The 16,219-nt window shown below is 44.4% G+C and overlaps 2 protein-coding genes across 2 annotated transcripts; both read left to right on the plus strand.

The window, feature by feature from the left end:
* The first annotated feature begins 67 nt into the window (after window positions 1-67).
* On the plus strand, window positions 68-5,204 carry KIAA2013 (KIAA2013 ortholog). Its single transcript, XM_074161522.1, has 2 exons — window positions 68-1,058; window positions 1,837-5,204. The coding sequence occupies exons 1-2, from the start codon at window positions 68-70 to the stop codon at window positions 2,694-2,696; spliced, it is 1,851 nt and encodes a 616-aa protein (XP_074017623.1). The 3' UTR covers window positions 2,697-5,204.
* A 2,942-nt stretch (window positions 5,205-8,146) lies between these two features.
* Window positions 8,147-12,829, plus strand: LOC141473898 (chymotrypsin-like elastase family member 2A). Its single transcript, XM_074161524.1, has 7 exons — window positions 8,147-8,189; window positions 8,703-8,791; window positions 9,332-9,429; window positions 10,389-10,517; window positions 11,554-11,690; window positions 12,380-12,525; window positions 12,665-12,829. Exons 1-7 carry the CDS (start codon window positions 8,147-8,149, stop codon window positions 12,827-12,829), a joined length of 807 nt encoding a protein of 268 aa, XP_074017625.1.
* The last annotated feature ends 3,390 nt before the right edge of the window (window positions 12,830-16,219 follow it).

Consider the following 16,219-nt stretch of genomic DNA (forward strand, 5'->3'; position numbering starts at 1 on the left):
TGCCGCGGCGGCATCGGGGCCGGGGAGGGACGGGCCGGGAGGGGCCGGGACTCCCGCGCCGCCCCCCATGTGGCTGCAGCAGCGGCTGAAGGGGCTGCCGGGGCTGCTCTCCAGCAGCTGGGCGCGGCGGCTGCTGCTGCTGCTGGCGTTGCTGCTGGTCGCCTACTGGTACCTGGGGGCGGCGCGGGCCCGGCGGGGCGCGGGACGGGGGACCGAGCCCCGCGGCGCCGCCGCCCTCTGCCTGCAGGCGGCCACGGGCGCCTGGCGGGCGCAGGCCGAGCGCGGCGATGCGCTGCCGCTGCCGGAGGAGGCGGCGGCGACCGGGGAGAGCGACGGCGGGCCGGGGCCGGGCCTGGCGCTGGCGGGTAACGGCTTCCTGCTGCTGGACGTGGCCGCCGGCCGGCTCTGGGTGTCGGCGGCGGGATCCGGCGGCGGCCCGGCGCTCGCCACCGAGTACCCGGCGCTGGTGCGGCTGAGGGCGCTGGGCGGGCGCGGAGAGGCGCGGGCGGCGGTGGCGGCGTTGCGGGACGGGGCCGTGCGGCGGGTGCGGTGCGTCCAGACGGGACCCGGGGCGGGCGCCGGGGATTGCGTGACCGTGCGAGAGGAGGTGGCGGCCCACCGGAGCCGGCCGCATCTCTACCTGCAGCGCATCCGCATCACTAACCCCACCGACCGGGTGGCTGCCTTCGAGGCTTCGGCCCCAGCTTCTGCGCCCTCGCTGGGCAGCCGCTTTGCCACCAGCCTGGAGAAGGTGGAGGAGCGGCAGTTCCTGCTCTCCTCCGGTCGCCTGCTGCTGCCCGGGAGCCCCAAGGTGGTGCTTATGGTGGTGGCTGCCAAGAAGCTCGTGAGCCGGGTGCAGGTAGCACCCAAATCCCACTTCGATGAAACCGTGCTCTCCGTGGTGTACACCTCAGAGCCCATCGAGGTCTCCAGGCTGGAGGAGACCTTCAGCAAGCTGAGGGAGTCGGCCAAGAAGGAGATGCTGGAGGTGATGCAGATGGGAGTGGAAGATCTTTTTCAAGAGCACCAACAGACCTGGTCAGACCTGTTCACTTCAGGTAAGGAAAGTGATGCTCAACCTCCAAAGGGTTGCTTTAGAGGGCAGCAGGAAGCTCGGTGACTTAGTTGCTGTAACGTCCTCAGAGGCTTCACTCTTCCTGACAGATTTCTCTCGGGGGCCAAAGGGCATGTTGTGGGATAATAAAAGTGTTCCTGGTTTGGAACCCACTGCAATTTACAAAAGTGGAGTATTTGTTACTGCATAAAGGAAATGATAGAAGAGCATTTCTCTTTGTAACTCTAGATGTGCTGGCTTTCATGTCTCTAGGAACTTCACTGATTTGCCCAGTGTCAGCTCTAACTTGGAAATAGAGTTGACCTCTAGTGACAGTATAAAGGGCAGATTTCTTAGTGGAAGTTAAAGACTGTCCTACAAGGATGCTTTTACTTAAAATAAGATTTTCATGCCCTTGCATAAAAGAGTAGCTGCCCACGTAATGTAGAACTTGTTATTTTATAGCCAGTAAAAAGATAGATGTTCCTTTGACAGATCATTCTTGCGGAGTCGTGGTGACAGCTCCATAAGGCATCTCTATATCAAACTGCTTTGCCCTTTAGTGGGAGCTTGGCTTTCAAACTCCCAAGTAGCAGAGAGAGAGCATCTAAGAAAATACAAGGAAAAGTTCCACACTTCAATGTTTCATAGGCAAAGGGTGCTTACGTGTAAGAAATGCCTGTGTATTGAATGGCAACATGTACATTGGATCTTTTTTTCTCCTAGTTAATGTTATATTCACATGTGATCTTCTGACTCTTGGTTGTTCTCTTTTGTTACAGGGGTTGAAATGAGAAAGATCACAGATTTGCACACACCATCCAGCGAGACTGTGAACATGACCCTCTACTACGTGTTATCAACCATGCCGGCTCCTCTGCTAGATCCACTCATTAGTGGTGAGGACAGAGAAAAAATGGAAGCCAGCATGAACTATGCTGACCACTGCTTCAGTGGCCACGCGACCATGCATGCAGAGAACCTGTGGCCAGCAAAGCTGACCAGTGTCACCCAGATCTTGCAACTCTCAGACCTGTGGAAGCTAACTCTCCAGAAACGAGGATGCAAGGGTCTTGTGGCAGCTGGAGTCCATGGTCTTATGCAGGGAATGGTGCTTAGTTTTGGGGGTCTGCAGTTCACAGAAAACCACCTTCAGTTTCAGGCTGACCCCGATGTACTTCATAACAGCTATTCCTTACGTGGGATCCATTACAATAAGGACTTGATTAATCTAGCGGTTCTGCTGGATGCTGAAGGAAAGCCCTTCTTGCACGTGTCTGTGAAATTCCAAGACAAACCTGTTAGACTGTATGCGTGTGAGGCAGGTTGTATGAATGAGCCCGTGGAGCTCACCTCAGAGGCACGAGGTCATACGTTCCCCGTCATGGTGACTCAACCCATCACGCCACTGCTTTATATATCGACAGATTTGATCCACTTGCAGGACCTGAGACACACACTCCATCTAAAAGCTATTCTGGCTCACGAGGAACACATGGCCAAGCAATACCCAGGTTTACCCTTCCTCTTCTGGTTCAGTGTGGCCTCCTTAATCACCTTGTTTCACTTGTTTCTGTTCAAACTCATCTACAATGAATATTGCGGGCCGGGAGCCAAGCCGCTCTTCAGGAGTAAGGTATAGGCTGCTGCTTTTGGCTGCTCTCCACTGAGTGTTGTCAACCTGATTTTCTGTCAGCTGTGCCTATGGGAGGGTCTGTCTTGGACTGTGAGGATTTTCAGTCTTGCAACAAGTGATCCGTGACCTTTTCTTGCAAGAAGCAGGATTAGGGCAGGGACCGGAGTGGTAGGGCTCACAAACATTAAAAAAGATAAAGCCATCATCTGTCCTTCTTAAACATTTGTGAGGCTGCAGGGCAAGGCAGGCACAGCTTTTCTGTCCTTTTTCCACACTTTGGTGTAGGATATTGCTTGTTTTTAAGCCAGCAGTTGCAGCTGGGTAATGAGCTGGTGTCTCTTGTTCCCCAGTACCGGAATGCTTGTGAGAGAGCTGCTGTACTTGTCTGTACTACTGCGTGGGAGACGTGCACAGTTGTCTGCCTGGTGTGAATGTGTGACGTGTCGTACAAGAACACACGAACGCAAGCTGTTGTTCTTAGGGCAAGGTGCTGACTTTGTTGGGACTACTGGTAAATGTTCATAGATTCAGAGACACTGCAGTCCTCCATCAAACCACGTTTGCCGCCATCATTTTGGGAAAGTGCTGAGTTAGTGGTTCTCCCATTCAGACAAAATACTCAGCTGTGTTAAGAATAATACTGAGTGCTTTATACTGTGAGTTGAAGGTTCTGACTTCAAGCTCTACTGCATCTCACTTTGGTGTAAAGGATTTGAATTTCTTGTTTTGCGTTGCCTTAGAAAACTTAGTTGCTCGTAAAAACTTAGCACAGAATAGACCATAGATGGTGATTTCTGCTCTTAGTACTGGTACTTTCTGGTTGCGTGTGATACAGAGTGGAAATCAGAGACAAGACTGCATTTGCTGTGTGAGCTGGCCATGTTGTTCAGCGGCACCCTTAGCGTTGAACAGAGTTAAATGTAACTTGTGTTTAAAAAAAAAAAAAAGAGGAAATAAAAAAGGACAGAGTTAACTAGAGCTGTCAGAGGAAAAGTTCTAGCTTTAGATTGCCCTGTTTTTCCAAATTATAAAAGCAAATTGAATTTTGGATAGCTAAGGCTGGACAGAAGGTGCTAGACTAAACTTGACAGTCAGTACATAAGGGGTGCTTAAGCAAGTTGCAATTTTCCTCTCATCTCACTGGCTTTGTAACGTTCAGCACTGGAGATCAGGCCTGATCCTAAGCAGTTCTGGTCGGGATACCTGTCATCCATTGAAAGAATTCAGAGTGGAAGGTGCTTGTGGCTAGACAGACTAACCCAGGAAGAGGTAGAATAGATACGTATATCAAAGACAACTGCAGTTATAAGCCTGTGATCATGATCGGAACCTTAGTGCAAAAGGAGGAAGCGGTCTGGAATTAATTTCAATTACTGTGTATACAGCTGCGCCCTGACATGCACCCTGAAACGTGTCCTGAAATTATAAAATTATGTTGTTTTTTCCACTGCTGTCTATCTGGTTGCCTTTGTCATCTACAAGACTTGCCTTCTGCCTTTTACAGAGTGACTTGTTAACCATTACTGCAGGTAACTGTCCCTGACGCTGTGCTCCGAAACGCTGAGAAGCTTCACAGCTACACGCCAGGGCTGGTGTAACACCTCTTCCTTCCCCACACTGCACAAAGCCTTGCAGTGTACAGCAAACCAATCTGTTGCCTCGTCTTGATTGGACCTACTTACAATGAAGATGATGCAGAAGTTGATTCTAGAAACAGGGCTGAAGTGGAAGCCGGCGGCAGTAAGCAAGATTAATGGTGTTGAAATAACACCCCGTTTCATTAATTGAATGGGAACATCCCAGTGTCCAAGTGAACTTAGTCCTGCTTTCAGCCTCCATTTGCACAAGACATCTGACTTTTGCAGCTGAGAACAAGGACCTTTTGAAAGCAACAATCCCTTTGTGCCTTGTTAAGAGAGCAATCCGAGACTTGGAAGGTGTGGTTATACAAGAGTTTATCCCAGAAGCTTGTGTAACAGATGTTTCTTTCTTCCTTGTAAGATGTTCAGTTCCCTAAGAGTAATCCATTTGGTGAAAATACTTGAAGGTAATACCAAGTCCTTTGATATTTTGATTTGTTTCTTAATTTTACAGGAAAATAAAGGATGATGATTCCCTTCAGAGAGTTAACTTAACTAGAAAACTTTAGTGTAACTTCCTTTCTGGTATACATTTTTTAATTTATTGCTTGGGGGGGAGGGGGGAAGGATGTTAATAATTTTGCCTCCACTTCAGTAAAATGTCAGTCAATTGGAACTGTAGATATCTAAGTGCTGGTAACAGGTTTTTCAGCCTTTATGACTGTAGAGTGCAAAACCAATTTAACGACATTGTTTTCTGGAATTACACTTGGAAATGCTGATCTGCAGGTTTCCTGTCGTAAGCAAACTGAGACTTTGTGCATTGATTTGTTTTGGCTATGGGGGGAGACATCCCACTTTCTAGTGATTTAAAGGTTGTTTGGTTTTAAAATACCAAAGCTGTTGTTTCTAAATAAATATCTTTCAGTCTAATCTGATCACCAAAGTGTGATTGTTTTTTCTTTTTTCCTTTCCCCCCCCCGTCCCCATCAGTGTTCTCCTCGCCTGGCTCCCCACCCAGTTAAAACGAGCAGAGCCTTATGTTACGTCTGTGGCCAGTATTTAATCCAGCACAAAAGTGCTTGGATTAAAAGGAAATACAGTGTGGAAAAATAATACATAAATGGATCTAATCTGGGAACAGACAGTTTGGAAGGCACAATGAGAGACCGAAACACTGAGTGGTGCTGATCTCCATTTCCCTGGCTCTGTGTAACCTTGTTCTATCTCAAAGCGCGCAGGCCAAGCTTTCGTTTTAAAAACACCCAGAAATGAACCCAGGGAACAATCAAGTAGCAGATTTAATGGCCTTCCAGCAAGTAATGAATTTGGAACATTTGGTGCTCCCAACGAAAAGCTGGGGCAGGATTTAACTTTGAGTTTTTAAATAGGTTACTGCCTAGTTTCAGATTAAAAGCCTCCCTCAGAAAAGCAGATTTCAGTGTCTGTTACTTGTCTGCAGACCATTCCGCTTACTAATTGGTCTAGCGTAATTCAGCATAGTTACTACCCTGCAAGGGAACAGACTAACGATAGTGAAGCAACGGAGTACATTATAAATTGTACATTAAGTACATTGAGTAGTAAAAGAAATATTAGCTATTACATTTTAACAGAACATACCAGAAGTTCCTGCTCTTTCTTACTGAAGGTCCAAGAACTGCTTAGTTTCTGTGAAACATCTGGCATGAAGATGATAAAAGCTTCTGGGGAGCTGTTTCCAAGCCACCGTGGTATCAGCTGGAGGCTGAGGCTTTTGATGTTCACTTGCAGAACTGCCAACAGTATGATGCCCTCTGAGTCCAAGAAAGATACTTCAGCCTATTTAGACTAGACCTGGAAAAGATGCAGAAGAAATTGTTACATAAAGCAGGAGTGGAACAAAAAACCAAAAAAAAACCCCAAAAAAAGCAAACAAAAAAAAAAAAGCTTTGAGAGTGTTTTACATTAAAAAGATCATGATTCTTATGAGCCTTACCCACATATAATAAAAGAACTGTTTCAGAATTTCTTTACAACGGAAGGGAAAAAGAACAGGGTTTCTCTACTTAGAGATTTACAGTGTGTGAGAGCAGAGGATTATTTGTGAAATGGTTGCAGAAATGCTTAAAAAACCTAAACAAAATTCCCCATTCACAAGCACACCCATAAAATGGGAAAGTCGAGACAGTAACTGAACATCCAAAATTTGCATTTAATTTTTAGTTGGTATTCAGAGAAAACTACAGTGGCGTGGAAGTTAAGCTGAAAAGCATAGTATGTTGTTTGGCTTGAAAACTCAGACATTAAGAAGAGAGCCAACTAATTAATGAAAAAAAATTTTAGAATCTCAAGTCTGCACTCAATTAATCCCGATTTATGCTTTTGTCAGATAATAAATACAAGATGCCAGAATAGAGTTTGGTTGATTCCATTTGAAATTCAAAATGCAGCCTCCTCAAGTGCTATTGTTTGGGCAGGATAATACATTCCTGAGAAGCAGAGAAAACAGCAAAGCGTTACGTATTTCTGCCTTCCACATGTGTGCTCCAGGCATCTCTCATCCAAACCAGTACCTGCTGCTGAATGGAAGCTATGAAAATCAGGGATTTTGCTGCTCGTTAATATTGACAGTAAACAATAGATTTATTTCAGCTTTTCTGAAACCTCTGGTTTGGTCTGTATGTACAATGCACCTCTGGTTACAAAACTGGCATTATGGTATCTTTCCATTCTAATAAGTTTGCTCCCTATGTGTGACCTGGCTTATGGGAGAGAGATGTTTGTTTTTTAAATAAGCAATAACAGTTTTTCAGGTGAAGGGTAAGCAGATGGGAATGTGACAGAGGATGGAAAATTCCAGTAGCAGAAGAAAAAAAGGAAGAAAGAGACACAAGCGTAAGCGTTGATATCAAGTCATTGATCTCAAATGTCCAGTAATTAATTAGGGGACACACTTTTGTGGCAGCAGCTCTGTAGTGGTGTAAATCCCTGCTCTTGCCTGGTTGGTCCTATTGGTGAAAATGGTTTAGCCTTTATCGTTAACAAGCTCACCCTGCATTATGCCACAGGTCAGCATGCTGATTTGGGGTGTAAAAATGCTCATTTGCAATAGGGTTGTAATAGGGTTACAGGAACCCTAATCTCTTCCAGGGACGTGCTACTGATCTAACAATTGAAGGTAAATAGGAAAGAAAGGGCATCTGGCTCACCAGAAGCGCTGCATCAGCGCTTCTCCATCATCCCCGACAGCTGGGTCTCTGTATTGCTTGAAACATCTTCCACTTTAAAGCGAGTGCAGTTGGTTTACTGAAGAAGTACAGCACGCTAACACACATGTGACTTGAGCTAGAAAAGAAGATACAGGTTTTCGGTCAGTACACGGTGGTAAATGCCATCAGGCACAAAACAAACCAGAACAAAATACAATTTCAAGCAATCACAGAATCATACAATAATTAAGGTTGGAAGAGAGCCCCCAGAGATCTCTAATCCAACCCCGCTGACATGTCTGAATCTATCACTGTCTGAATAGATCAGACACTGTTACTGCTGACATACCATCAAGTGTTAGAATAATTCATTTAACATTTACCTTCGGAAAACACCTTTGTGATGAATTTTCAAGGCAATGGGAAAGCAAACAGCTGCTACAAATAGTGTGCGGCTCAGTTGGAATTTTTTTTTGACCAAGTTGTTTATATAGCCTGGACCCAAGGTCCATCTAAACTGTTTTTTTTCAGGCACTTGTACATATAAAAATTTATCCCACAATTACACGAGTTTTCCATTGGTACCAGAATAGCACTACCTTTTAAGTCACGTGTCGCAGAGATAAAGGATAACATATAAAATGGCCTGCAAAGCAGAGCCTGCAGCAGACAGCTCACCGGCATCATGCTTGGAGTTCTCGTTGCTGTGTTGGCTCTGGCAGCTGCAGGTACGTACCCAATTTCAGCTACTTTCCTTCTTTAGGGAAATTAGACATTCTGCAACAAAGCAGACAGAGATACAGCATAGGCTGTTCCCTCAGAACAGTAGCTAGCTGCTGTGCTATTCCGTTCTTACAGGGGCTCAATTAGCATTACTGCTCAGCCTTTAGGAAATTCGACATTATTTTACTTAGCTTGAATACACTGAGATACAGTTAATCCACATCAAATTGTTGCATTGGTTAAGAGCTGCATCTCAGCTGACACCTGAGAATTTGGCTGAGCCAACTTGATTTGATTATCTGTAAGAAAAATGAAACCATTCAAAAAGGCTTTGTATGGCATTGGTCAGTTTTGGCTGATGGCTGTATCTTCACTTGTACCACATTAAATCACAGCCTATATTTGTACCTTTCAATGTCCTGTACAAACATAGTTTATATTTAAAAAACCCCCTCTCTTACAGACATTTTTTTACGCCTTCTACTTTTAAAACGCATTCTATTTTGTATATCTTCTAGCCTTTGGCTGCGGGGTTCCTGCCTACCCCCCCTCTGTGTCTAAAGTCGTCGGAGGGGAAGACGCGAGACCCTACAGCTGGCCCTGGCAGGTGAGTCACATTGTGCCTTTCCTGAAACAGCTGGGGTTGTGCCACCCTCACACAACACGGCTGAACAAAACCAGGTCTTATATTTCATTTGATACATCTTAGGTTTTCACTATTATATTCTAATTAAACCCAAAGTTTTCAATCTATTTAAGAAAGCTCTGAATGTGCCGCCTCTTGCTGGTTATGCAGGTTTTCGGGTTCTCTCAGTAGTCTTAGGCACCACCCCATATTTAAGCAAGATGACCGTGAAGTTCAGCGGAGCATACAACGCCTACTGGAGTGTAGTTATACATGCTCTCTATTTGGGCCAGCCTTAGTGATAGCTTTGGAAGAAACAACATTAAAAATAAAATAAATCAAACTTTTGGACGCTAGGGAAGGAGGGAAACTTTTTCTATGTCCAGGAGTTGGAAACTTTTTGCTTAAAAGCCTCCCACCATCTTCCAGCAGCAAGTTCTGTTCTAGGTGTATGAAGAAAGTGCGACAATGAAAACAATCAGTAAGCAAAAATCCGAGCCTTACTTGTTCCGTTGATCCTAGGCCTCTCTTCAATACACTTCAAATGGCAGATGGTATCACACCTGCGGAGGAACCCTCATTGCAACCAACTGGGTGATGACAGCTGCCCACTGCATCAGGTAAGTAACGGAGTGACAATCTGTGCCCAGGAAGCAGTGAGAGATGAAGCAAAACCGTATTAATGCCAGCTCTCCCTTTCCCAACTAAAAGCTCTGAGTATCACATCTTCTCTTTTGATTACAATAGGTCAGAAGAAGAATGACACCTTATAATTTCCTTAAAATAAAAGTAGAGGGGAAAAACCCCTCATACAATTACATGAACTAAATACTCTTCTGTAAATAACTACAAACATCATTATTTCTTGAAGTTGTTATTAAAATACAGCTTTGTTGCCTGTTTCTATAATATATGTGGCAGTGAGATCCACAGATTCACTAATCAATCCCCTCCCTGAAGAAATAATCACAAATATACCAGACATTTTCAGTAAGCTCTTCGTATTATGGGGCAGTATAACAAAGAAAGGATTGGGTACAGCTGTGCCCTTTCATCATCAAAACTGCTGCTGTTTCCACAAAGACAACCCCATTTTGGTTTGGTAGCTTACGTCCCTGAATATGTACATCCAGTTCTTGGTTATTGTGACACTAAGTTGTAGAAAATGTCATATATGAAATAAGAAGGACTGGCTGCATGTTGTTGTTATAAATCCTACGTATTATATCTGTCACACAGCTGTTTATCAGTGAAGCTGTTTATCACTGTTCAAAAAGCAGTCCAAATGTTTACTTCATTGAAGAATACGAGCTGAATCCTGCAAAGATTGGAGGCATCTTGGGTTTGTTAATGAAGCCTTCAGCAGGAGTTGGCAGGACAGCTTGGAGATGAAATGATTGTTAAACCTGGCTTTGTCCTTAGCAAATCCGTCAGACGTTGGCTCAGCTCCAGACAAATCATGCATCTGATGTGAGATTAGTCTTAAGGATGTTCTTACTGAATATCTCAGGTGGCAGAGATGCAGATGCCTGAGCAGCAAACCAGCAGCTGTATGACTGTTGCTCCTTCTCTGGTCCAGTTCTTCTAGGAGCTATCGAGTACTTCTTGGAAAATACAATCTGGCAGCTGTGGAAGAAGGATCAGTTGAAAGTTTTCCAGAAAAAATCATCGTTCATGAGAACTGGAATCCACGGAATGTTGCAAATGGGTAAGTTGGTGGCAAATATCTTTTCAGTTATTAGATAGAGGGCAAAAATCAAACTGCCTGAATCCCCCCCACCCTGAGTTGTGTCAGCTAAATGAGTACATGTTTAGAGCCACCTCTTACAGCGGTACTTCTAAATGTCTGCTCATACAGAAGAGTTGAGACTCCAATTTCCCCTTCAAGAAAATCACGGAATGATATGGGGTTGGAAGGGACCTCTGGAGATCGTCTAGTCCAACCCCCTGCCAAAGCAGGTCCACCCAGAGCAGGCTGCACAGGAACGTGTCCAGGCGGGTTTGGAATGTCTCCAGAGACGGAGACTCCACCACCCCCCTGGGCAGCCTCTTCCAGGGCTCTGCCACCCTCACAGGAAAGAAGTTCCTCCTCATGTTTAGATGGAACTTCCTATGTTCAAGTTTGTGCCTGTTACCTCTTGTCCTGTCAAGAAGACAAAGAACTTTCAATATTAATTATTTATTGATTAACTGTGTTTTCAGATATCATTTTGCACGTTTAGGCTTGGGTGGGAAGCTGTTCTATGCAATGATTTCTTTTGTATAGTGGGAGGGAATGAATTAATTTATACAATGCTCTCTGAAGTCCTCCTATGAACGGCATAAACACAGAGTATTATTGATTAATATCTTTGTTGCTGAAGGACTCCTGTGTCCTGCTGCAGGCTAAGGGCATTAGCAAAGAAATCCCCTCAGTTTCCAGCTCCTTGGAATTAGTCCTAACACATGCTTGGTTTTGTTGAAAAGAATCAATCGAAGGCAATTTGCAGAAAGCTGCCAGCAGGGAAGTGGACAGTTCTGCAGGGAACAGTCTTCCAGTCCATGGATTTCCCCACTGCTTTGAGGGTGGAGGAATCTTTATTGCTTATGTACTGGCCTCCTTGCTGCCTTGCATCACTTTTGAATAGGCTGGGGGTGCTGTATAACTGCTAAGTATTCATGCTGTTGTGTCTTAATCTGTTTGCAAACCTCTTCACCCCTTCCCTTTCTCTTCCCCACTCTCAAATCTCTGCCTATGCCTACAGGTACGACATCGCTCTCATCAAGCTCAGCGAGCACGTCACCTTAAGTAACCACATTAAGCTGGCCTGCCTGCCCCCTGCACAGAGCATCCTCTCCTCCAACACCGCCTGCTACGTGACGGGATGGGGAAGACTGCAGAGTAAGTACTTGGACATTGGCAAAATTGTGGAACAAAATCTTTCAGTACTGCCTTCTCCTTTGGGGCTGATTGGAAAAAGGCTGCTGATGGTGATCCCCTCAGCCTCAGTGTAGCGAGCTGGTTCATCAGTTCCCTCACACAGTATGATTTTTCCCTGCCTTTCAAGTTTATTTTGCTTGTAATGGGGCTAGTAATGCACTAGAGGGCCCCGTCCTAAGCTTTTAGAAACTCCTGTAAAACAAACATTAACAGCGTGCAGACTGGTGAATCTGCTAATGCTAACAAACCCCGCTGAATAACTGGAAAGACACATAAGGGAATAGATGTAAGGTGAAGAAAATCTCAGAGGCTTCAGCAGAAGTGTCAGCTCGGCTCAAGAGGCAATTCCTAGAGCGATAAGTAAATTGCAAACTCCTGAACAAAGAGCAGCCCTTTATTTCTCTAACAATGAGACATTTTAAAATGGAACACAAATTGTTCATAAGTTAAGGCATGCATATATATATATATAAATAAAAGAATGGAGCTAAGGAATAGATTCTACAGCTTCTCCTTTAATATAGACCCCCTCTGGAGTTTCTTACCTGGAGGGATAGTACCCAGATCCTGGAAGAAACTTAACAACGCAGTTTTGTTCTTTCTTCAGCACCAACTGGTACCATGATTCCTTTGTTTCTCTTCCCTCTCAGCAAACGGAGCTCTTCCAGATGACCTGCAGCAAGGCCTTTTGCTGGTGGTGGATTACGCGACTTGCTCCCAGTCTGGCTGGTGGGGAAGCACAGTGAAACCCACCATGGTTTGTGCTGGTGGGGATGGAATCACCTCCAGTTGCAACGTGAGTTCAAAGGACACCGCTCTTAGGGCTCGGTTTCAGAGCAAACAAGCCTGATGGAAAGAAAAGCAAAAAAAAAAAAAACCAATGAGGAGCTATGCATACTACGACTGCCATTAACTGTGTGCCCCCTTCCTTCCAGGGGGACTCTGGTGGCCCACTGAACTGCCAAGGGGCTGATGGCAGGTGGGAAGTGCACGGTATCGTCAGCTTTGGCTCTTCCCTTGGCTGCAACTATTATCACAAGCCTTCTGTCTTCACCCGGGTGTCTGCTTACAATAACTGGATCGAGTCGGTGAGTTTCTAGATGCTGCTGCTGGAGAATATAAAGACAGTGATTTCTGAGGTTCTCTGACTGAGATTTCTGCCACCTACTCAGGGACCTGTATCACTTTTGATTCAAATGCTACTTTCCATACGAGTAACCTCTGTAGACAAGTCCTTACCAGTGCAAAAGCAAAAATAAAGTATCCTTTTCTTAAATAGTTATCCAAATTATTTTAATTTTTAAATAACCTGAGTGTTTAGTAATGCATTCTCCCTTTATACTGGAGCTATATTTATGGTTATAAAGTTTTTACTGGTATGACTTCAGAAATGATCACTCAAATTTGTCTTCATCGGTAACACTGATGGTTGCAATTGCATTCTAGAAGGCAGCACATGCTGCTCAAGCCTGGAACTTCAATTATTTTTTAATTTAATATAAACTTTAATCTAAAAAGTGACTGAGAAGCAAAAGTCTCATTTCAGTTACTTAAATCCTTCACCTTCGATGCAACATATACTATTCACAAATTCCTGGGTCTCATGATTTTTCACTTGTTTTGCATTTTAGGTTATGGCAAACTACTAATCCAAAAAGAACTGGATGATAGACACCAAGAAGGAAAACAGTTTCAATAAAGTCATAATCATGACACCTTTGATCACGAAACGCTGGGAAATGATGCTTTTAACAACACAAGTATTATACCTAACCAGACTGCAATAAACATTATTTTTTGCAACGTGAAGTAAAAAACATGTGTCCCTGTCACTTCTTACTGTGTATTGTCTGTCAGGACCAGAGGCTGGATTTAGTGATATCGCTGGAGCCCTTTTACAGCCTTTCCCCTGGAGCTCCCTGCCCTCACCTGGGGGACGAAGTGAGCAAAGAGGCTGGGCGGTTGGAAGAGTCAGAGCCACAGGAGCAGCTCCAGGGGGGCCGGGGGGAGACAGGGAGGCACCAGCGGGGCTGAAGGCAGCGGCGGCTGCTGGGACCCTCGAGTGGGACTCACCGGAGCAGGCAGGGGCGATGCCCAGCAGGAAGGCAGCACGGGCACAGGCAGGTCCACGCAGGTGAGTGCAGGAGGGCTGCAAAATGCTTTTAGAGAGGTTTTGAACACCCTGTCGTCTTGGGACTCAGCAAGGGGAAGGGTAAGATCTAGCAGTGAGTGCTGGCAGCATCTCCGCAGACTTACCTCCTTCACATCCCCGTTGCTCATTTTTAAGTCATTCAGACAGCAGGTGAAGACCTCTGAACTGTCACTGTCGGCTGACGTGCAGACACAAATGGGGATTTTTTTGCAAAGCACAACCAGAATCACCACCTTTTAGCCTGGTACTAAATTAAAGCCCCTATTTATATTTCTTTCATTGTAATAAAAGGTAGGCAGCATAAAATCAAGGTGGATTTTTGTCGTGTTTTTCTTCTTGCTCCTGGCATGTATTTTGGTGGATTCAAAAGTAAAATGATTGCAGAGGACAAGCGACTCAAAGGTAAGCACTAGATAGCATAAGGAAAAGATTGGAAGTTTTGAGAACAGGAATGCATCTGGGTTCAAAGAGAAATTTTTCTAGGCTTGCGGTTCCTTTCAGTCAGACATTGTGCAGTTGTTACATTTGGATTGAAAATCAATAAATATATGTTATTAAACATAAATTGTATTAAATAAGAGAAAACATGGCTGTTTATCATCTTTGGGGACTGTACTTTTACTCCTTTTCTTCTACTCTACAATCATTGACCACCATTCTGCTGCGAAGAGCCCAGCAGGAACTTGTTTTGCCTAATACCAGCCTCTGCCGAGGAATAGCAGGCTTTATTGGGTTCTTATTTATCTTCTTAAAAATGTACCTATCTGAAAGAGCAGGGGATCTACCTCTACCACACAGAGTGAAAAAACAAAAAGTACTGAGCCGAATGGACTGGTCAGCAACCCAGTCCCCAGTTTGTTCTTTACCGGTGGAAAGAAGGGCTGCCCAGTTGTTCAGGAGTCTCCACCTTCAGCAAAACATCCTGAGTTGTTTTCAGGGGTATCATTAGCGTAAGATTGTAAATGATTGATTAATAGTTCTGAAGATGAAAATTGTCAGAGGTTACTTTGCTGTACGGAACACGGATGTCAATTATGTGTAGCATGAAACAGAAAAGGTAATTGTGAAGCTCAAACAGTAAAAATTAGATCTGTATCTGCTTCTGTAAAAACTGAAACAAAACTGAAATTTGATTCATTTCCCTTTTGAAATATTTAGACAATATTGTGGAAATGTCTGAACTCATTTGAACAGATCAGCACAAATTATTCATCATATGGAAATTCCTATTAAGAACAAATTCTAAAAGTTCTAAAAAAATCCAACGGTTCCAGTTTGTGATCACTGAAATAAGTAACCCATCTTTTCATGGGCTTCCTTAAAATTTGGATAGCAGAACCACAGAGAATAAAACCTACAGCAAATTATTTTATCAGTTTTAATACTCACGGAAAAACTGTATGATTTCATTCATGTGTTTTTGCAGCTCAGTGTGTCTTGGAAGCAGTCTCTTTTTGCTACACCTTTTCTTCTAAAATTAAAATGTCAGAAGGAACCAAATACAATACAATAGGTCTTACAATAACATTCAGCTAATGCATGCTCCCTGTACATTCAGAATGTACAAACATCGCTATGAGCTCCAGTTGTGTTTTCAGGAGCTGCAAGAAACATCCCAGGGCTCAGACATCCCCACTCTTTTTTATTTTTTATTCTTCTTTTTTTTTTTTTTTCAGATGTTTTCCCCGCTCCAATGCTGGTGGTAGAAAAACAGTTCAAAGGATTTTGACAGCATGCATGGTCTCCCTCTGCAGCCTCCTTGGAGCCATTTCTTTTGATTTGAGCAACAGCTTGGAAATATGGAAAAACACAGGGAAAGCCCTTCAGGAACTTGCGTCCTGTGAAAACCTTTGGGCTGCTCGCCTCATCCAGCTCCTGCAGGAAGAAAGGCACAGCTGGTTCTTCCCAGCAGCAGGCAAAGGGAATAGATCATTTCATGCTCAGCTGTTGGGGAATTTAAATTCCCTCTGTAAGGCAAACAAAGCAGAACCGCATTGTGAGAATTGCCAGTGCAAGAAGGAGCAAATCTCCATCTGTAGATTTTACATCATTGACATGAGACAAAAATTAAATAGCACAAGGGATACTGAAGCCAGCCAGGTGCTCTCCAGAGTGATCTCTGAACTGCTGGAGCGTTTTAACAGCCCCCATGAAGACCTCAGAGCTATGAGACACAATCCTGACTGGGCAGACATAGTAGCTTTTAAACTTATCCTTCGAATAAGAGAAGCTGTGCTTAAAGCTCATTTAATGCCAGCACCTACCAGCTTTCAAACAACCTTGCATGCACTTTTGGCCATTCTGAACTACGCTATCTTCTCATCAGAGACTGTACAGA

The sequence above is a fragment of the Numenius arquata genome, chromosome 20 (assembly GCF_964106895.1).
Source record: "Numenius arquata chromosome 20, bNumArq3.hap1.1, whole genome shotgun sequence".
NCBI lineage: Eukaryota > Metazoa > Chordata > Aves > Charadriiformes > Scolopacidae > Numenius > Numenius arquata.